The sequence below is a fragment of the Eublepharis macularius genome, chromosome 11 (genome assembly GCF_028583425.1).
Source record: "Eublepharis macularius isolate TG4126 chromosome 11, MPM_Emac_v1.0, whole genome shotgun sequence".
In the NCBI taxonomy this organism is placed as follows: domain Eukaryota; kingdom Metazoa; phylum Chordata; class Lepidosauria; order Squamata; family Eublepharidae; genus Eublepharis; species Eublepharis macularius.
Genome location: NC_072800.1, coordinates 52919768 through 52939035, shown reverse-complemented (window position 1 = coordinate 52939035; position 19268 = coordinate 52919768). Strand labels below are relative to the sequence as shown.

Genomic DNA, 19268 nt, shown 5'->3' with positions numbered 1-19268 from the left:
TTTCTCAGTAACTCTGGCCAAGTTCCAATGGGCTATATAGTGTTGGCAAGAACCTCCTGTTTCACTTGACACATCTTTGTAATAGAATGCAACAGAAAGTTGCTCAAGATGTTTTATTTGGAAATTACAATTAATCAGCAGGCTGTGAGAGGCCCAAACCCAATTTCAACACAGTTTCCTCTGTTTTTCTGAATTTCATCCATTACCTCTGCAATAAAAAATGACAGCCGTTGCATTTCTGGCTGATTATGGCATGTGTCAGGTGGATCTGAAAGGCTTGGAGCCAAAGGAAAGTGACTAACTACCCGACATGTTCAGTCATCTCTTAGCAATGTATTGTGGTTCAGAGTCCCCTTGATCCAATGAAATAAAATTTATTAAACACAGGGCCCACATCCGAAAGGTACTACTGAGTCCTTTTGACAGTCAGTTGAAGGGTAAGTGCCTATCAGTGGCACGGAGTTTAGTGTTATCTCCCAAACCACTGAAAAAAGAAAACTCTTTTAAGTTATACTTAAAAAGTGCATTGAGTGGTTAATGATGTATGTTTCTAAAGGCAGTTTCAGATAGGTAGCCATGTTGGTATGCAGTAGAACAGCAGGATGTGAGTCCAGGAGTACCTTAGAGACCAACAAGATTGAATCTCAGTGAGAAAGTACTATAAATACATACATATATACAATTTCCAGGATATCTGCTTTCGAGAGATGGACAGTTTACAGAAAGCCGAGAGAGTGTGAGCTTTCCTGACCTCTTCAAGCTGGCCTTGCCGTAAGGTAGGAGCCACTGCAGAGAATGCATGGGCATGGGCAGCGTCTGATGAGCCCATTTGCAGTGTCTGCAGAGGGCCCTGTTCCTTGTAGCTATTGGATGAGGGCCTATGGATTTGGGCCTTGGCCTGAGATTCAAGAAACGTTGGTTTTGCCCAATCACAGCTCTTTGGTAGAATGCTGCTAGGGTCAGAGTCAGTTGGGCAAAGGCATTCTTTTAAACAAACTGCTCCATACTTCAGAAGTTCAGTACTAAACAGGAGTTGTCAGACTCTGGACTCGACACGCTTTCAAACATTTAGAAAACTCAGCTGATCTGAAATTTCTGGGGAAATCTGGCTCATCATGGTTTCTGAATCATCCCCTGTAACAAATAAAAATTATTTCCTAGTGCTGTTTTATTTTTATTTTATTTATTTACTTCATTTATACCCTGACTTCCCCCCAAAGCTGTTTACATCATTCTCTGCTTCTCCATTTGATCCTCACAGCAACCCTGTGAGGTAGCTTAAGCTGAGAGATTGTTACTGCCCCAAGGTCTCCCAACAAGCTTCCATAGTAGAGCAGAGATTTGAAACTTGGCCCTCCAGATGACACTAGGCTAAGGTAAACACATGGAAACACACTATTCAGAGATTCATCATGAGAACCACATAAGTGGATGCTGGTTGGAAATGGATGCTACCTGAAAAAATTAAGTAGCTGTTCTACACTCCTGTGTCCTGAATACTCACAGCTGCCTCATGCATTCTATTAATAAGACATTCAGTGTATTTCTTAGCACAGCAAATCCTATGAGTTTTTTATCTGCTTGTTATCTGCTTGTTAGAATTCCCATTTTATCCACTTCATTCTCCTCCAATTGCCTCATACCCAGCTATTATTTATAATTGTTGTTATTTGCGTGGAGGAATCCTCTACAGTTGGCTCATTCTTTCCCATCCCAAGTGGTTGTCTTAAAGGAAAGACATGGAGAAGAAAGGGATAGAAACACAGAGGTGCCATAGCTCTTGGATTCCTTATATTCATAAAGTGTCTAAAGTTCAATATGTGGTATCTTATACAGGAGGGCTGAGAAGTATCTTCACATGAAGTCTTGGAATAGTCCTTTTAGATGGGATTAGGCTAGATACTTTGATTCAGTTTAAGCCAAACTCTCATACTCTCATACCCAAAGCAACATTTTTAATCCACCACCACCACCCCCATATTTTTGAAGACTCCATTAATTATCATAAGGTGTTTTTATTTGGTACAGTTTTTGGTAGTCAACTTCATGCATTTTAATTTAAGTTTATGTGACTGGAACCTTTAGAATACAGTCCACTGTATTTTGGTTAACTGGGGCAGGAATCCTTTGCATGCTTTCTTTAGAGTAAGACCCATCAACATCAGTGAAACTTACTTCTAAGTGAAAATGAATAGGATAGGCCTCAAACCATATTCATATGTTTTCATTTATCCAATGACAATCAAAAGGCACAAATCATTTTCCATTTGTACAGTTGCAAGCCCTGTCTGCAGGAGCTATACTGCCCTATGTCAATGAGACAAACAGCAAGCCAGTTCAGTAGTCTGAGATAACTGATGCTCGGATAATGAATGTACAGCTCTGTTTACTATGGATTTGTTAATATAGGTTACTTACTTTTTAGTAATTGAAGATTAATTATTGAAAACAAATTACTGGAAAGACCAACCACATAATGAAATGATCTGTTCTATAAATGGTGACTTCCTTCAAAATATGTTTTAAAACCACTGTTATTTATTTAATGTACAATTACTGTCTAACACAATCAAAATTAAAAGCCTGCATGGAACGTATAATTCAGAATGGTTACTGTGCTTTATTTCCAATGAGCTTTTTTTCCAAAAGAGAATAATACCATTTACAGGCCAAAGATCTATCTTATAATGAGGTTTTTTAGTACTTGGATTAATAGCTTCATGTGCATGGAAAACGTATTTCAGAAGAAAATTTGTAGCACTAATGTTTGCCATGTGGTGCCCCATTGGAATAATGATTTCTTGGAGATAGGGAGGGATACCAAGCTTATGGCCTTGTTGTTCACAAGCTGTGTGTTGGTGGGACCTGGAAGAGAATAGCATCGCTGATGCTTTGAAGTAACTTCCAGGTCTTCACCTGGATGTCACACTCCTCCCAATGCTCTAGGAATCCCCAAACTCTATGGACCATAGAGATTTGGTCAATTCCTAGAGCATTGGGAGGCAGTAATATCACTTCCAGATCTTCACCCAGAAGAGATGTCAAAATATCAGCGGCAATCGTTTCCCCTTCTTGTTTCTTTCCCACTGCTTAGCAGACTGGAACATGCAAGAGGGCAGAGGCAGGAGTTTGCCTGCCCTCAACGGTCACCTGGCAACCCTATTCGGGGATGTGGCTCTGTTTTTCTGCAGTCAATATCCTTACCATTCAAGTTAATGACTGGGGTTTTGGCAGCATCTTTTTATTGTTAGTTTGTTTCACATTTTAATTAATTTGGCTGTTATAGTAATATTCTCTTTTCGGTGCTTTGTATTTTGTGGATTTATGCTGATATTATTTTTTTATTTAACTCGCAACAAAGCTTGTTGTGTTTAATAATTCAACAAGCTCTAGAAGAGCCTTGTTAGGGTATTCGCCACCCAGCAATGTTCCTGTGCTCTTCAGCAGGCTGATTTTGGCCTCAAATGGACCAAATTTGGCCCAGTGCAGAGCATAGGAGCACTTCACGACCAGTTGCACTGCCCCAGCAGTGTTTCTGACCTCCACATCAGCCCCATGTGGCCTTCAACAGGCAGAAATTAGGCCAATGCAGAGCGCAGGAGCACTCCAGCACTCAATGCGCTGCCCTGTCAGCATTCCTGCACTCTGCACCAGCCCGATTTGGCCTCAAACAGGAGAAATTGGGCCAGTGTGGCATGCAACAGCACTCCAGGGCCCGTTGTGCAACCTTGGCAGCACTCCTGCACTCTGCAGCAGCCTGATTCAGCCTCAAATGGGCAGAAATTGGGGTGGTGCAGACCACAGGAGCACTTCAGGGCTTGTCGCGCCATTTCAGTAGTGTTCCTGTGCTCTGTACCAGCCTAGTTCAGCCTCAAGTGGGCAGAAGTAGGACCAGTGCAGAGTGCATCAGCACTCCACGGCCCATCACAACACCCCAGTCTGCTCGGGGTATGCTGAGGGCCTGGCCTTCCTGCAACTGCTTGCATGTTGCAATAGGTAACTCATCATGCCTTGGAGGGCATTGCATATCTCTCTATATATGTGTAACTCTAGTCAAGTAAGCTCCTGACTAGAGATGGGCACGAACTGGAAAAAAATGTACCATGCAGTTCGTGGTTCGTTACATTTCACGAACCATGAACCACAAACTTTCACGAACCTGCCCCAGTTCACAAACCGGTTCATTTGGTTCGTGAAAATGGCACATCCAGGTCAGCAAATAATCACTTCCGGGTCAGCAGAAGGCCACTTCCAGACCAGCAGAAAGTCACTTCCAGGTCAGCAGAAGGTCTGCAGAAAGTCCATCCCCTGTTGCCTAGGAAACTGATTGATTGGCGCCAGGCTGTCTGCAGTGATGAACCAAAAAATGAACCAAACAAACCAGCCTAAAGTTTGTGGCGGTTTGTCAGAAATGGGCTCTGATGAACCGCTGGCTCGCAAACCATGAACCAGCCTGGTTCATCGTGAACTTTGGTTTGTATTTTGGTTCATGCCTATCTCTACTCATGACTCCTCCTTTTGTCTCTATGCCTCTTGGGAGATCTTACTCTCTTGCCTCATGGTCTTCTGGGGGGGGGGATGTGATCCCTCTGTGCTCTCACCATGAAGGCCTTATCCACAGACCCACACCTTTCAGCTTCGCTGCCTATCTCAGGCCTTGGTTTAGTTATAGGGAAAGTGGCTCTTTAGATTAGGACTCTTTCTCTGTTCTCCAAGATATTGCTATGGATAGAATCTACCTCAATAAAACTGTAAGTTATATCTTTCTATGGTTTGTCTAAAGACTAATGCACGTTGGGGTTAAAGGGTTTTAAGTAACTCTATGGCCATATACAATTAAACCCTGACTGACTGACAAGTAACTCTGTTGCTACCATAAAGATTCTATAAACTAAAGAAATTCTAATACTGCAGAGCCTTGAGAAGGAGACGCCAGCCCTCCCTGCCCCCTCCTAAGCAAGCTGTATTGACAATGACTCGTTAACCTCGCGCAGGCCAGAGTGCACCTGCGAGGAGATAAAAGTGAGTCGTCACCAATACAGCTTGCCTTTTATACAGTAGGATTGTGAGTTGCTTTGGAGAATCCCTTTGTTCAAAAGGTGGGCTACAAACATTTTAATAAAGAACAAGGGGAATATAATTCCACTATAAACCATATATTTTTCACACTTCCTAGTTTTTGTGAACTCCTTTCATACTGATTCATTTGCTGAAGAATCCCTGAATATCTAGCATAGATACTCATTGCCTTGTAGAGTGTTATGGAACATGTTTCTAGGACATGTTCCCACATTCTCATGTGAAGCTCTGGGTCTTGACTTAGCAGCATTCTGAGATGGTAGAATGAAGTAGACCTCTTCAAGACTGCAAGGAAAAGAATATATTTTTTTAAATTCCATGTTTGTATAATTAATACTTCTTGTATAATTAATCTCTGAGAGTGGAAAACTAGCACAACATGAAGGGGTTGGACTAGAACCTTTCTCCCTGATGTACTAGTTTTTGTTGGCATGGAGTTTTCATTAAAGGGAGGAATTAAAATGTGACTCTCTGCTGCAGTGGTACAGCCTATTCTACCCCCTCATTCTGCTGTATGTGTACATCAAAGCCTACAAAAGTTTCCTGTTTAGTCTGGAACTTTGTGTGAGGCAACTATCCTTACCAGGGGGACCTGGCTTTTTGCTGGGCCCATGATCCTCCTCCTCCCTTCCGGGAAGTGACATCATTGCACTGGCCAAAACAGGCCAATTTGGGGCAAAAATTGGCGCTCTGCAAAGCGCAGGAGTGCTCTTGGGGTGGTGCGATGACATCACTCCCAGGAGTGACATCATCACATTGCCCCGGGAGCATGACTGTTTGGCCCATTCCTGTGCCTTCTTCCCTTGTCCACCAGATAAGTGAGCCGGGGGAAGAGGGTGAAAGTGGGGGATCCCCTGCCCCCACCAGGGATTGGGATCCCTAATCCCTACCAGTTTCTGGTTTCCATACCAGCTCCTAACCTCCCACCTCTGAATTGGCAGGAGACTTTGGTTCAGTGGTAGAGCACCTGCTTTTACACAGAAGGTTATAGGTGTGATCCCCAGAATCTCCACTTAGATGATCATAGGGTTTTTTTTCAGCAGGAACGCAGTGGAATGGAGTTCCGGAACTGCTTGAAAATGGTCACATGACTGGTGGCCCCACCCCCTGATCTCCAGACAGAGGGGAGTTTAAATTGCCCTCCACGCACGCTCAATGGCATGGAGGGCAATCTAAATTCCCCTCCATCTGGAGATCAGGGCGCGGGGCCACCAGCCATGTGAACATTTTCTCCGAGGGCAACCCACTGAGTTCCACCACCTCTTTCCCCAGAAAAAAAGCCCTGGATGATCACTTAGTAGATTATGTGAAAGACCTTTACTAGAGGCCCTAGAGAGCCATTGCCTATCAGAATAGACAATATGGCCTTGTTAGACCAGTGGTATGACTCAATATAAGGATAATTTGAGGGTTTATGCTCCTTACTTTACACACACTTGTGTCTTCTAAATCTTGGCTCTCTCTCAGGCCTGCAGGCCAGATCTGACAGACTACAACCATAGAGAGCAACTACTCTTCTGTTGCTTCATGGGAACATTGCTAATGGTGGACCAGATTTTTTTTAGGGCAGCTTGTTTGTCAGTATTCAGTTTCTAACTGAGGAACCCCAGCTAAGTTCTCAAGGAAGTCCAGGGTTCCCTAGAACACAATTTTAAAAACCATTGTGTGGTTATTGAAGGAGAAGAACAAAGGGGGGAAGGGAAAGACACTATGGGCTGTAAGCCAGGACAATCTCTTCAGTGTTCACTAGTTCCAGCCCAGTGCTGGAAGGGTGGACTATCATTTCAGACTTTGAGGATGTATTTATTTAGGACACAGGGCCTGATGACTCAGGAAGTTATGTAAAAACTGACCCAGTTAATTTTAGATGCTATTGTTGGAAGCATATCAATGAAAATTAATCAAACGGTCATGAAAGAACCACAAGGATAAAGTGCAGAACACTGGTGGGTGGGAAGACTCCTGGCAGTGGCCAACACAAAGGGTTTAATGAGAGGAAAACACATTCTCAAGCAAATTAGAGAGTAATGGTATGATTAAATGGTAAATAATGGTCAAGTCCATGACTCCAGGAAAGGGAGAGCAGAGTTCCTAAGTCTGAAAAGAGATTCTTCTCCAATGTGTACTCAATAGGCAGCTCATTTCCCAATCATTTAAAATGGATTTTAAGACTTTGTCAATACAAAGAAGCATAAGGAGAACACAGTGGTCCTGCCCTAGTAAGAGCTCCCAGGAAGAAGTGCACAGGAAATATAACAACAACATTCAATTTATATACTGCCCTTCAAGGCAACTTAACACCCACTCAGAACAGTTTACAAAGTATGTTATTATCCCCACAACAAACAAACACCCTGTGAGGTGGGTGGGGCTGAGAGAGCTCCTAGAAGCTGTGACTGACCCAAGGTCACCCAGCTGGCTTCAAGTGGAGGAGTGGGGAATCAAACCCGGCTCTCCAGATTAGAGTCCCATGCTCTTAACCACTACACTAAATCACTACACAGAAACTGAGAAATCCCAGACGGCAAGAAGAAATCCCACACACAGGAGCGGAATGTATGAAAGCAAAGGGAGGGAAACAGAGAGACCTTAGACCACGTCTTGTGTCTTTTAGCAGCAATGGACATTAAAAAAGAGAGTTGAGCCAAGTAGTGCCTGTTAGGGCAACAGGGACTGCTCGTCTTGGACCTTGTTTGTGGGATTTGGGCATTTAAAGGGCCGTGCCGCTTGAAAGTGGCAGGTCCCTTTAAACTATCAGCTGGCAGGCGGCGAGGGGGGGATCCCCCCTGCCGCCTGCCAGCTGATAGTTTAAAGGGCCCTGCCGCTTGCAAGCAGCAGGAAAAGTTTAAATAGCCGTTTCCCTGGGGAAATGGCCATTTAAACTGCCCTTTAATACGAACCAAACGAACCAGTAGACCAGTTCGTGGAAGTTCATGGAAACAAGCTTCCACAAACCACTGGTTCACGAACCACTAACCGGGCTGGTTCATGGGTTTTTTTGGTTCATATTTAGGTTCGTGCCCATCTCTAATCCAGAGTAACTGCACCCTTAAATACAGAAATAGCTTCACTTGGCAAATACAGGCACTCAGCCCAAATGCTGATACTAGAAGTAGTGCCTATGTAATGCTAATCTGAGAATTGAGTTTTCCTGTTTTAAAATTTTTCTATTCAAGCCATTTCAGTTCACAATTAATGCCATCTTGCTTTAAATCTTTCACCCCTTTACTATTTAGTACATGTCACCTGCCCAAAGTTATCTAGTAAGCATCATGGTAGAGTGAGGATTTGAACTTGGATTTCCCAAATCCTGGTCTGACACTAACCATTATACACCCTGCTTCTCCCTTTAACTTATGGTGTGGTCAAATAAAAACAGATTTAGTGAAGCCATGATCACAGTTGAGACAATGGTCTGTGGAAGGCTGGAACTTGGATCTGGTCCTAGTTTCTGAGGTCTCCTCAGAAGTTGAGGGAGATAAAGAACATTCCCCTCTGTGGCCTCTCTCCCCTCTCTCCATCTAATTCAAGCCCCATTTGAAGGTAGTCAATCATTTTAGAAAAAAATCCTCTGCTTCTTCCCACAGTCCTTGTGACTATTCTCTTTTTCTCTTTCTTGATTATTTGGCACAACCTGAAGCCTATCTGAAACCTTATTATCAGGGCTTTGTGTTCCAGTGTTTTGCTATTTCTGCATTGCAGAGGGATGGCCTTTAGAAAGTTAATATATCGTGAAAGTTTGTTGGAATGTGCAGGATCCAAACTTTTCTTAAGAATTTCCATCACAAGCTTCTGAGGGGTGGTTGGTTAAAGTAATTTCCATCTGTACAGCACAGTCTTCCAGAGTACCTTGTACAATTAGGCTGAAGAAAGCCTCTATCATCATTCTGGCAACTTGTAATATTATTGGCACCAACATTTTTCTATTGGGAAAATTGTCCTTCTAAGATGTGGCTGCTGTGTAAGCACTATTCAGAATTAAAATTGAGCTTGGATTCATCCAGTTTATCTCAGAACCCCTCATTTCAATGGCTTGGTACATATGAAGCACAATATTCCTGAGCATATTCAGGGTGTCTTTCCTTTGAGTAACTGCAGGCCATCTCCATACACCTAAGATTAGGATACAGGGCTTCCAGATTCTATGGCTGGCATGGAAGACTTGGCAGCTGTCCTTTTAAAATTAACATTTGGCATCAACTCCTGAGCATGCAGCAAATATTCCACACTAATATTCCTGGAAGCATCATCAAGTAGATTGTTCTCTATTGAAAGGGTGGGGGAGGGAGAAGAATCTATAATTTATTCACATTTTCTGATTCGTCCAGGAAATTCATAATTTGTGGTACCTTTCACAAGGAATATATCCCACTGGTCTTGCTGGGAAGATGTTTCCCCTTTTTATTTACCACAGTTGCCAGAAACATAATTCCTTAAGCTTCCCTTCCATTGATGTCATCAGTAAAGCTTGTGGCTGAGAACGGGCACAGCTAACTCCTGAAGAATGTCACCAGCCGCCACTGCAGTGGATAATCTGGTGGGTCGAAAAGAAGACTCTCAGATGATACTGCATGAAAAGGGGATTTTCTGCAAACCTTTTCCCCAGTGCAACAGCTGGAATTTTATCTCAGTGTCATCTTGGCTTGCTCTGAATGTCTTGATACAGCCTTCATGTATCATAGATAGGAGAAACTACAGAGGAAATTCTGTAACATTGCTGTAAAGCTCTTAAAAACATACATTACTCAGAATTTGCTTGTAGTGCCCCCTGTATGTTCTAGTAAAGTTTAAGAATGCAAACAAGATATTGGATTGAGAGAGATTTTCGATTCCTAACAGAAACAGTTTAAAAGAAATGAGGAATACAAAATATTCAAGTAGTTCTTTTAGGGAGTAATCCTATGCAGATCTACTTAGATATAAGTCCTATTTTATTCAATGGGCTTACTCCTAGAAAACTGTGGCAATCCTAAGAACACTTTCCTGGGAGTATGCCCCATTTAGTAACATGGGCCTTACTTCTGAGTAGAGCCATTCATTTTTGTTGTACAATAAAAATGTTTTTCACTGTGTCCTGCATGATATTGTTCATCTGAAGATCATATGTGTAGCATACAGATGGAAACATATCCTCAAGGTAAAAGTAAGTAGAAATTGGCTAACTATCAAAGGTTACTCACATGCCATTCCTTCCTTGCCTTTTTTATTAGCCTATCTAAATTTAGTCTTTTGTAGACCATTTCTTTTTATTTCCACAAGGGAAAGTTGAGATTAGATGACTGAATTATGTTTTTTTTTAACCTGTGTGTAATTTCAGAGCAGTAAAATAGTTAAGGCAGCAGACCTTGAAAGCTGGTTCTAAAATGTTTTAAAAGTAGATTGAGTAAGTGGTACTTTTTCAACAGAGAAAGTAAGCAGGGGCCCTCCCCAGATCTGCATGGGGACTAAAATGATAAAATTTGAAAATAAATTATGGGAAGTATGACCAGGGAAGTGATCTAGTTTGCAGATGTCCTGAAATTATTTAGGATGGTAACAACCAAATAGACTGCGAAGAGTTCCAAGAAGATCTCTTTGAACTGGGTGAGGAGGCAACAACATTGCAAATGGTGTTTGATATAAGTAGGTGTAAAGTGATGAATGATAAGGCGTTATATATATTCCTCAGTGAGACCTAAACTGGTGATGACTAACTCAGCAAGAAATCTTGGGCTCTTGAAAAGATCCACTTAGTGAGTAGCTGAGGTGAAAAAGACAAATTTCTTGCCAGGGACTATCAGGAAGTGGATTGAAAATAAATCTACCTTATTCTAATGTCACATTTGGACTACTGATTACCAGTTCTCAAAATAGGTATCATTAAGTTGGCAAGGGTGGATGAAATCAAAGCCAAAATGATTAAAGTATTGGGACTGTCTCTCTATGAAGAATGACTAAAGGGTTTGAGGTTTTTATTTGAGGAAAAAGACAATTAAGGTGTGAGCACCTATATTCTTTCTCCTGTGATATTGGAATATCACAGGAGTGGACAGCATATTCAAATCAGATGGAAGAAAGGCCTTTTTATAAACTTAATTATAAAGAATTAATGTATGTACATATATTACATAATTAATTTATGGAATTCAGTGCCACCAGATTTGGAGATAGCTTTCAAGGTGAAATAGACAAAGTCATTGCTATTATTCAGAATAGCTCAATGGAGCCTCCATATTCAATGGCAGTAGTTCACTGAACAGAGGAAGCTGGGGCACAAAAGTGAAGGACAATTGTAATCATGTCTTGCTTATAGGCTTCCTGGGGGCATTTAATTTATTTATTTATATTATTTATAGTCCACCTTTCTCACCAAGACTTAAGGCGGATTATAAAGCATGAGTCAATAACATCAATGGCTCAAACATACAATAATAATGCAATTGAGTATGGATTGCAGAAATTTGAATACACTCAGAGATCTGATACAGGGCTGAAAACAATGCTGGAACAAAGCATAAGCTATTGGCAAAGCACAAGCAATTAGACATAGTATATTAAATGATGCAGAAACTACTCAGTGGGTACATTTAGCTGACTAATATAGGGAAGTAGGAGGAGACAGGCCTTTCCTCTGTTCTAGTAGGATTGTCCTTATATTTTGAAACTCCAGAGGTCTCTGGTTGGCTGACAAAAGTAACAGCAGATCATAGAATTCCAACCGTACAGTTCCTCCAATAGAGTGGCATTTCCATTTGCCAAGCCACACTTCACCTTCTGTGCTGTTTCCAAGGATCTGCTGTCCTCAAGGAACAAAATTGGGAGGCGGCTGCTCCTTTCTTTGTCATGATTCCACAACTTACAGCATGCATGGACTTTGCGCGAGCTTGTTCTCATGTAATAATGTGCATATTTTCTTGGCATACCAGGTTTTGGTCATCTCATCAAACAGTTGTTGACGCTAGCAAATGGTCGCATGGTGCTAGCCCTGGAGGGAGGACATGATCTAACCGCTATCTGTGATGCATCAGAAGCCTGTTTAAATGCTCTGCTAGGAAATGAGGTAACATATCTGTCAAAAACTTGAGAAGGCAATATTACATTATGAGATATTTCAGTACTCTGATAATGATTGATCAAGAAAGCTATATGTGTGTGGGGGGGAAAGGGGGCTTTTATATGGCACTAGGACGTGTCTAAAGGAAGAGAGACATAGTGGCAGAAAACCTATGTCTTCTAAAACAGGTTGCCCCCAAAAGCTGCAGAATGGGGGTAGAATTGGTAATTTCAAGGGGGGAAACAGTGAGGAGGAGGAGGAGAATCACATGGAGAATGTGGCTTGGGAGGAAATCAAGATAAATCATATGAACATATGAAGCTGCCCTGTACTGAATCAGGCCATTGTTCCATCATTATTATCAGTGGTATCCAGTCAAACAGGCAGTGGATCTCCAGAGTCATGGGCAGAGGTCTTTCACAACACCTACTACCAGCTCTTTAACAGGAGAATAAAAATTCCCCCTCTAGTGAGAGCCTTATCCAAACAGATGACGAGCTTGTATGTGTGGCAGCAATTTCTGCTGGTTCACCATTCTTGCAGTATCACTCCCAAATCATCCCTTTTCCTGAAGGTCCCATAATCCTCAAAACTATTATTTTGGAAGCTACATAAGGAAGGGGGGAGAGAGGCATTCCACTAAGTCCTTCCGTTCACATTTCATTGGTTTCAACCCATCACCAAAATCCAGTAGACTGCTCCAAGACCTTGTCTTCCAATGGTTCGTTTCATTCCGAGCCAGCTTTTCAAAAGTGCATTTCAACAAGTAGTCAAAAAAATGGTTAAATTGAGTTGCCAATTATGATAATTTGAAGATACAATTCTCTCCAAGTGATTAATAGGGTAATTAGAACTTATTTTACAGCAATTCCCTTTTCCAAATAGTGCTAACATAGTGCTTGCCTTCCTCAAAAAAAACATTGGCAAGGCCAATGTTGCTTCTCATCACGGCACATGCAATTGAACTCAAATTAGGAAGGTCAGGAAAGGCCTGTGTAAGGCACTCTGCAGTTTGTCAGATGTATTTATTCATGTGCTGAGGATTAGAATTCATAAACATGAATGCAGGGGGCTTTGGAATACTTTTGCTTAGGTTTTGTTGTTCTTGGCTGAAACCTGTCAATGCAGCAAGACGCTGCTCTATCCATGCTACTATCAGCACACACACACACACACACACACACAATCGACAAAACAGGCAACTGTAAAACAAGCAGTGACTCCCAGCATTCATGGGGAACCAGTCAGTGGAAGATGTAGTGTCAGAGGCTTAGCAGTGAGAGGAGCTTGTTCAAATTAATTTGTCTCAGAAATCCCTGGAAGGAAAATACCCTAACACCCAACATGGGTGAAATGAATGCCAAAAGAGTAATTGGCTTCTGCACAAAAGTTAACCATTTAGCAAGACGCATTTTCTTTCCCTCAATAAGTATCCCAGAGGAAGCTGCACAAATAAAGCAGCCTGTCCTGGTAGATATACATGGACTTGGTGCTAACCAAAAAGAATAATATGTTCTGCTGAGGTATGAGGAATCATATATACTCTAATTATGCTTCAGTGCATTCACATGTCTCTCAGAATCAGCTCTAAATGTCCTGGGTGTCTCCAACATAAATGGGAAGCCTACATCAGAACCATCATCTATAGTATCCTGCAAAATTCTTCGGTGTATTCCCCATTTTCTTGTGGTGCTAACCATGCGTCCCTGCATGCTGTCCTGTCATGATGGAGGCCCCTTCAATTACGCTGCCACAGGTGATTGCCTGGCATGGTCCAATCAACCCTGTTTCCTTTGAATCTTATGCCTCAGTTCTAAATACATTTGAGTTGGAAGTCAGTCCCACTAATTTCACTGTATTTGATTTCCAAGTATGTGTGCTTTGGATCACAGCCCAAATTTGGAAATTACACAGAAACCTAACTTGAATCCAAGTCACACTTACTTACATTCCAGTGAAACCAACTGGACCTACTTCTAAGTGTAAACTTTTGTAAGTTTCAGTAATAAAATCGAGAACCGGGGCATTCCTCCCAAAATGACCACTATCAATTTATCATCACTGTTTATAGATGATAGATTGTGGCTATCTGGGTATCTAAGTCCAGGGTTTTTTTTAAAAAAAGTGTTGTCATTATATAGGAACCGGTGACCTTTTTTAAAAAAGAAAAGAAAATACTAATCAGAAATCTCTTCCCCACTTCCCCACTGTGGTAGGCTCTTAGGAAGGAAATCCTCTTGAGAGGTGTGAAAAGATTAAGCAGTGGGATCCCCCCTGAAATCTGAAATAAAAATACCCAAATCCTTAATTCAGGTATCGAAAAAAGAGTGAGGTTAAGCTGCTGCAAAATATCCCTCAAGTGTTCTGTTAGTGATTTTAGAACACATCCATTATGCAGGCACCTGTCAAAACAAAAGGAGTGATGGTTTCAGCTAATTAGAAAAAAAAAGTATTGCTTCCAAGCCAACAAGTTGTACAGATTATCATATAGCTTTATACTGCAATTTGAGAATCCTAATTTAGTGGAAGGGCAATTTTTCATGGTAGCCTTTAAATTAACTTGTCAAAATTTATCATCATACACTAATCTGTTTTTTATTTCTTAAAGAAAAACTTATAAGACTACAGGGTAGCTTTCATTTGGGCAAACTATAATCTAAATGTTGAAGACTGGATAGGCCCTGAGTGACTTTCCTGCCTTTCCTAAGGTTGACTTTGGAGATCAACCATGGACAGAATACGTTCCCTTATTCTAGAATGCACTTACTTAGAAGTAAGTTGACTCAAAACAACTTAGCTTACTTCCAACTAAATTGTGTTTCAGATGGCATGCAAGGAATGGAACAACACATTAGATTCACGTGTGAGTTTGCTGACATTCGAGCTAGCATAGGCTTTGAAGCCTAGAACAAAACAAAATCCTACTTGAGGTTGCAAAATGGATATATTCAGGTGAAAATGCTTATCAACTCACAAAGGAAAATGTCAGTTTTTATATTTTGTTAACATCAGTGGCATATCTCAGTGGAAGAGCACATGATTTGCATTCTTCAAGTCCTTGTCCAACCCCTGCCAGATCCAACTTTTTAAAAAGGATCTCTTGTAACAAAAGTTCTCTTTCAGAAACATTGGAGAGCCAGTGCTGGTCACAGTGTATAGTACTGGACCAGGAGTGCCATCTCATGCAAAGTCAGTCCAGTCTAAGAGCCAAAACACACGAGAAGAAATACCTAGGTTCAGCACGTGTTCTCTTACCTCAAGGTTTGCCGGGATCTGTAGGCGTCCTGGAAGCTTAAAGTTTAGCATTTACAGAGCAGCAGGAAGGGAAATACAGGTGCCTGTATTTCCCTTCCCCTTCCTGCTGCTCTGTAAATGTTAAACTTGTTCTCTTACCTCAAGGTTTGTTGGGAAGTGTAGGTGTCTTGGAAGCTTAAAGTTTAGCATTTACAGAGCAGCAGGAAGGGGAAGGGAAATACAGGTGCCTGTATTTCCCTTCCTGCTGCTCTGTAAATGCTAAACTTTAAGCTTCCAGGACGCCTACAAATCCCGGCAAACCTTGAGGTAAGAGAACACGTGCTGAACCTAGGTATTTCTTCTCGTGTGTTTTGGCTCTAAGCCTGTTGATTTCAGTGGGCTTATACGGCAGTAACTCTGCATGGGATTGTACGGTGGGTGGATGTTTGACTAAGGATGGTAGCTTCTAGCTGTCGTCCCTTTTTTATATATATTTGAGCGGAGAATTTGAGATCTCCATGATAAGGCCAGTACACATCTATTTGTAAAGCTGCATTGTAGCTTTGACAACTTTTACCTGGCCTTTTGGAGGTGCTATTTCTTGGCAAATCCTTTGCTTGTGCAGACAAATCTTCGGGAAGCAAAGATGAAAAAGCACCCTAGGCCAACTGGGCTTGCTTCAACCCTTGGAAAAATATTCCTTGGTGTGTCTTCAAATATATCCATCAAATGGTTATGTTGCTCCTGCAGTGACCTTAGTCAGTTGTTTGTGTAAAATTCTTTTATAAAGAAGTATTTCCAGTTCTTTTGCAGTTTTTGTGCTCTTTGGCTCCAGGACTAATAGAATGCCAAGAAGTGTAGGAGTGAAGGTGATGGTACAATGTCTGTCAGTGGTAGAGCAATTCCTTTTGTTCACTGCTGGGTCTCATGATATTTTCCAGGGACAACCTCTTGTCTATTTAGTTTAATGATAAAAAAATGGATTGCAGCCATCTGAAATTATTCTCCTTGATGCAGAGTTTTTTCTTCTCCCAAAGAGACATGACTTGTTATAAAAGGCTGAATTCTGTAATAGTGTTTTCCTAACAATGGCACATCTGGGTCAAACAGGGTGTAAGTGTGATGATCCTACTTTTGGAGCCTGATGAGGTTTTACTGACATGGAACAGAAGCTGACAGAAGAACAAAGGTCATCCCTAAGATTCCAAAATGTTGGGGATTTTTAGAAAAGAAAACTTGAAATAGAATCCCAGAACTGTCTCAACCCCCCACCCTCAAGCTTATGCTTTTAGTCCTCAAAACACATTAATTCTTTTTCAGACTAACACATAATATAATGGCACATAACATAATATTCAGGTGATCCTGTGCAGCAGACAGGGAGCAGGAGGGAACAAGTGTCTCGCACTAATTGATCCTTCACAACACTTTGAGTTGGATCCTATGACTCCATTCCACTAAATTGGGTCCTATGACTGTCTTCTGCTGTCTTCCTTCAAGGGAGAATGATGTTCTCCAGTGAAGAATGTCTGATGGAGAAAAGCTTTTCTTTCATTAATGGAAGTCATTCTCTGTCGGAGGAAGACTTGGTGGAAAGGTCAGCTTAGAGACACTAGCTGGGATTCAAGCATAAAAGAAGACAGCTTCTGTTCTGCATATCTGGATACCTGGGCCGATACCAGATGACTAACCTTAAGGTGCTTCATGCCGCCCTCTTCCGGATCGTGACGGGGAAAATGCGAAACATCGTGTTTCCTCGCGCGAGTTTTGCGCATTGTCGCGCAAAACTCGCGCGAGGAAACGCGATATTTCGCATTTTCCCCATCGCGATCCGGAAGAGGGCGGCATGAAGCGCCTTAAGGTTAGTCATCTGGAATCGGCCCTGTTCTAAAATGAATGATCATCAGATCATTCCTAAGAAGAGTTATCCGCTTCAAACCCCATTGATTTCAATGCATTTAGAAGTGTGTGACTGCATGGAATTGCACGGTACATCACATATTTTTTTACAATAAGGAGAAATAGAGGAGTGGGGGAGCAGTAAATACTAAATACCCATTTTTAGAATGCATAGTTCTATGGAAATGCAGGATTGCCTATTAGTATATCTGGCATAGAGCCCTATGAATTAAGCGAAGACGTTATTTGTATTCCTACAGTCTTAGATATCCAGGGGTCATTTCGTAGAAAAAGAGCTGGAGGAACTCATTAGCATAACTCATTAGCATATGTCATGCTCCTTGCCATTACTGGAAGTGTGTCATTAGCATAACTGATTTGCATATGTCACACACCCCTGACATCACCTATCCTGGCTGTTTTGGACCTAATCCTGGCCATTCAGGGCCAAAATTGGGCCCAAAATGGCAGAAAGGGGCTGAAAATGGCCAAAAAGGGGCCCCAAATGGTCAGGATGGGGCTGCTGCTGAGTGGGCGAGTAATCCACCACCTGTCAGAGGCCCGATCTGGGCCGTTTCATCCCCAATCCAGGCTGAAACAGGCCTAAACTGACCAAGAGTCAGATGTATGATTATATTTAATTTTTTATTTTCCCTAGCATGAATGATAGTTATATCAGAGGATGGTGGAAAAATAAGAACAGTAGAATGCCCACTTCACGTCCAAAGAAACTTCAGCAAAGTGTTATTTTGTCATACAGCTGCACATATAGACACGATTTAATTTGATTTGTGAGCAGCCTTACAAACATGACCCAAATAACTAGCATTTTTAACTGACTAATACACAGACATGCACCTGCTTGAGGGACTCCATAGATTAGTCTTGCAGTCACTGCAAAAGACCCTTTGGAATTCAATTACATGGCTGAAAAATAGAAAGCAAAACTGTACCCTGTCCATTTAGTGGGAGGGATCTCAGCTACATGCTAGTGGCTTCTCTGTATGAGATTGTCACGAGGATTAAGCAAGCATTTTCAGCATGCTTTGCTTCCATGTGGCTTATTGTAAATTTTTACTATTTTGCATTCGATTTGTTCTCTTTTTGCAGCTGGAACCCCTCTCCGAAGAGATTCTCCGCCAAACTCCTAATGTGAATGCGATGATTTCTTTGCAGAACACCACTGAAATCCAGAGTATGTTTCATGATTTGCTCATTGTTCAAAATATAATTTAGATCTTAGGAAGGAAACACTTTTGGAAGATTCATGAATAAAGAAATCTTTGTTCAGGACAATTAATCTAAAGAGCCCATGAGGATATTCATATGCTAATGGCACTGTAGAGAAACTGGGCTCCCAAGCACTTGTTTCTGCTCAATGTGGGAATGAGAAAGTTATTCTACCATCCTGGGGATCCAGCCCAACCAGGCTTCTCTTCCTCCTCTCCCTCCCTCCCTCCTTCCCTCTCTTTGGGTCACTGCCACTTTTTAGGGTTATCTCTGCCAAGGGGTTGAGGCCTCCTTTGCCACTTTTCCACTTAAAGGCTTAGCGCTGTGTTTGTATTTCCCTCTCCTTTCACATTTGCTACCGAGGGGACCGCACGCTTGAGCACACCAGAGAAGTAGGGGTTAACCTCAGCACCCTTCTCTTTCTACTCCTGGTGTACATGAACAAAACTGGGGGTTAACATGGGTCATAGAGGCCAAAATGACTGCATTAAAAAATAAAAGAATTTAATAGAAAGATAAAAAGCACATACCACATTCTCAAACACAACAGACTGAGCAAGGGTAAAAGAAAAGGTGATACCTCTAATCCCCAATTCTTACAATATCCCTACAGATGGTAATAAGAGACGGGTTGCTTAATAATTGATTTTGCATACATTTAGGAATCATTCATTACCTTGGTTTCAGTACTCGGGGTTATCCATGGATTCCTGAGGATCATGTGCTTTTGTAATCAAGATGGATTCCTCCTTGATGTGTAGAATGGCCATGTGACAATCTCCAACCTGCTCAG

The 19268-nt window shown here is 41.7% G+C and overlaps 1 protein-coding gene across 1 annotated transcript in view; it reads left to right on the top strand.

Annotated features, from left to right (window-relative positions):
• HDAC9 (histone deacetylase 9) overlaps positions 1–19268 on the top strand; it is a 572443-nt gene that overhangs the window by 536258 nt on the left and 16917 nt on the right. Inside the window, exons 23-24 of the mRNA XM_054990743.1 lie at positions 11985–12118; positions 18356–18440. Coding sequence (XP_054846718.1) covers positions 11985–12118; positions 18356–18440 — 219 coding nt within the window. The remainder of the gene's footprint in view (positions 1–11984; positions 12119–18355; positions 18441–19268) is intronic.